This window comes from Gasterosteus aculeatus, chromosome Y (genome assembly GCF_964276395.1).
Source record: "Gasterosteus aculeatus chromosome Y, fGasAcu3.hap1.1, whole genome shotgun sequence".
Lineage (NCBI taxonomy): Eukaryota > Metazoa > Chordata > Actinopteri > Perciformes > Gasterosteidae > Gasterosteus > Gasterosteus aculeatus.
Genome location: NC_135709.1, coordinates 16,428,202 through 16,431,841, shown reverse-complemented (window position 1 = coordinate 16,431,841; position 3,640 = coordinate 16,428,202). Strand labels below are relative to the sequence as shown.

At 39.3% G+C, this 3,640-nt stretch overlaps 1 protein-coding gene across 1 annotated transcript; it reads right to left on the bottom strand.

The window, feature by feature from the left end:
• Positions 1 to 205: 205 nt before the first annotated feature.
• Positions 206 to 3,183, bottom strand: LOC120812905 (uncharacterized). The gene is made up of 4 exons (XM_078097596.1): positions 2,786 to 3,183; positions 2,284 to 2,447; positions 1,361 to 1,549; positions 206 to 710 (listed from the first exon to the last, which is right to left on the bottom strand). Exons 2-4 carry the CDS (start codon positions 2,441 to 2,443, stop codon positions 520 to 522), a joined length of 540 nt encoding a protein of 179 aa, XP_077953722.1. The 5' UTR covers positions 2,444 to 2,447; positions 2,786 to 3,183; the 3' UTR covers positions 206 to 519.
• Between the last annotated feature and the right edge of the window lie 457 nt (positions 3,184 to 3,640).

Here is a 3,640-nt window from a genome sequence, read left to right as displayed (position 1 = left end):
TAGTAGTAGCAGATGAGAAAGGATCCTTACTTTTGCATCCTTCTTCTAGGCTGGTTATATTAAGACTTTCCTACCTGACTCTGTGGCTAGCAATATCTGCCTTCACCAGCCTCGAAGGAGAATGCCCAGGAAGTAATGTCCTTTCTTACCTGCCTGTACAAAACATAACCAGCTTGGATAGAGGAAGCACAGTGAACTCGGATGGTACAGTAAGTAAAATTGTTTTCTTATATTTTTCTTTTTCAGAGGTTAGATATATAACAAAACTGGAGGAGATCATAGAATAACTTGAGGAGATCAGGAGAGCTAGACAAGGCTGTAGAGATCGCAATCACTGATTTTCAGAATGATTACTAAAATATACCATTAGCTAGACATTAATATAACATTACCTTTAGTCCCATGTAACTCATTATTAACAAAGTCCATGGAAGTAGTTGCTTTTCATATAAATGTAATCCATAAAAGGTTAAGCAGCGGTCAACTTTAGGATTGTTAAAAAGGTGATTATAAAGATGATCAATATCTCTGCTTACTTCTTGAACCGCTGTATGATTCAGTGTGTTTTTTTGACTTAATGGTCTTTTTCTTGGACTTCTTCCTTTTCTTTTTCTTCTCTTCTTCTGAGGATAATAAGAAGCTGGAGTCTGAGGAGGGAGATGTCGATGTTGAAGTCGAAGATGAAGAAGGTTCTGGAGCAGTCTTTCTGCCTGGGGGAAGAAAATTGGGGGGTAGGTGGAGAAGCAGAGATGTTTATAAGTAAACAAAGCAAAAAACTAATATACTTTTTTTTAATGCAGAGTCACTTTTTTGAGAGCAGACAACTGCACGTGTACAAGAGGCTTTGTTATAGATAATTACTTACTTATTATTTTCTTATTTTTTTTTTCTTTATTATTTCTATTGCATAGTAGTTGATAATTAACAGGTGTTTGTTTGGGGGGGGGGAGCAGGAGCAGAACCAGAGCACCCAGAAGTCACACTCTATTGTACTCTAGTTATACTCCCAGAGCAATTTACTGGCAGGAAAGGCCAGAGTTATTTTAGCAGCAGCAGTAACAGTGAGTGAAACATCAGTTTGTGTGTGTGTCTGTTAACATGTTAGTAGAGCATTAGCTGTAGCATACAGTGAGTGATGGCTCTACTCTATGTCAGTGCATAGCATTTCTTTCTACACAGCAAAGCCATCACCAGAGACTTAGCAGGTCATATCGGAAACCTTTTGGAAGGGCATCTCATTTGTAACAACAATGCAATTGTATATAATAATATATCCTTACACTCTGTGCCCAGCCTATTTCTATTTCTGGTTACTTTACCAACTAGTACTGCATGGATGTTAATTGTAGTGCATTTGTACCTTTCCCAGAAGATGTAAGTGTGCTGGGAGCTTCCTTAATTTTGGCAAGTAGGACGTCCTTGTCAGCTTTCAGGTCCTTGATGGCCTCCTCCAGGTAATTAATGCGCTCCTCAAGGTGTTCTATCTTCTGTCGGTCCATCTTGGTTTGTTCCTTCAGTTTGGCCAACTCCAATGCACCTGTTGGAGACACTGCAACAGAGGAAGTACTTTAAGTGTATTATTGAGGTCAGTCAATGGTGGTGGTTTACTGTTGTGCAATATATTGATATGTGTCATATGTTAATCTATTCTATCTATCTATCTATTCATTAACATACATACATTCATTGCACTGCAGTACACCAACAAAATTCCCAGTACTTTTGTGCATATTGTTTATTGAGAAGATAGGCAAAAAAACATGTATGTAAATATGTATAAATAAAAAGTACATTTCTAGCCCTTGTTGTGTTCAAAAATGAAGAAACACCGGACGGACCATCCCTAGTGCCCGTCTGTAGCCTCCACCAGCGAACTCGAGAACAATGGTTGCTACAGGTATTTATAACAATGCTTAAAGGTGTGAAAGTCAGTGTCCACACCTCTGGGAGTCTTCTGGTGAGTTCAATGTAACTCGGATTTCGGATGATCCTTAGTCAATATCAGTGGTTGTGCAAGTATTACATGCATGCATTCCAGTTGATCACATTACATCAAATACAATCATAACTGCATTGATATTATTCTATTACAGTTGCAGATTTACAGTGGTTTTACAATATTGTCATTACTTTATGGATTACACAGTTTCAGAATCATGGCTGTATTCTGGTGTACACTATATGCATTTTATTAATTTTATGAACCGGGTCGTATATTTCTTTCTAATATCCTACACCCTACTGGTGAAAGTAGTAAAAAAAACATAAATAGACTAGACTTACTGGTTTTCCTTGGGGAATATTTGATTAGCTTTTTTTTCTTTGGATGAATAGGGACCTCTTCACATTCTTGTGCCAGGTCCTCTTCCACAGCGTGTAGCAGCTTGGGGTTAGCTTTATTATCCTCAGCCTTCCTGCCACGTTTGCTGAAACGGGTGTCCATCTGGCTACAGTTGTGTAAGCAACGAAAACAGCACCATGTCATAGAAGCTAAGATTAAGATACAATAGTCAAACGTGACATCTTAGTTGTTTAGAAATAGCGACAAGAAAACTGGAGCAAATACTACTAGCCTCTATGCTACTAACGTTATAGCCTGTTGGCTGCCTTGTAACGGAGACGTAAGGACTTTGTACTTAAAGGCTAACTAGCATTAGTTGCTGAACGCTAACTTAATAAAACGGCAAAGACTGTAAACAAAAGACTAACGTCACAGTTATAATGTCCTCTTCAAATTTTTTTTTTTAAAATCCACATTACACACCGGTATTTCGCGTTAGCTTACCTGAAGTAGGAAACTTCCAGACTGTTGATCAGTGTGTTGCACTGCTGGCATGTCCGTCACGTCGCGTTGGGATCTACTCATGTGGATAGTCACGTTACGTAAACGTTACGTTACGCGCGCATTCAGTTCAAATTCAACAACACTTGTAAACAGTGATGAAATATTAATACATGTGTTAGTTTTAATTAGTTTTATATTTAGAAAAGCCAACTACGTTTGAAATCTCATAACTTTTTTCACGAATACAGGTGCAGTTCCCCAGTAGACACACGTGGGGGCGCTGTTCTGTCTTGTTGATGGAGCATTGAGCGACGAGAAGAAGACTGACATACCGACTTAAAAAAAAAGGCGCGGGCGCGGATCAGAGACGGGTGACTAGTTGTTGATGCAATGACACTGATGGAAGAACTTTTAAAACATATTAGACGTTCAAATACACACAAGAGCAGAAGGAAAATTGTGAAATGGACGCAGAAACGTGGTATCCTGACGACGACGATGAAATGCGCAAAATGCAACCGTCTCATGGATCTGGTGAAATGCCATGTCAAGGATGGGCTGTGGTGGTAAGCAGAAGCTAATTCTAATTTGTTAATTTAAATGGAAACTATGTAAAAGAAGCCGCTGAGCTTGCGTGCCTGACATCACCGGGCATGGTTGGACGGGGTCTTTCATCAATTAATAATATTATTATTAGTATTGTTATTGTTGATAGGTAGGCTTACTTCTTTGGCCTACCTGCGCGGCGGAACAATGATATGGCTAAAGATTATCTCTTTAGCCATTCGACTCGTGGCATTGTTTAATGCAAGCACAACATGCTCAACTGCCCGCTCACGGGAGAGACGGGTACAC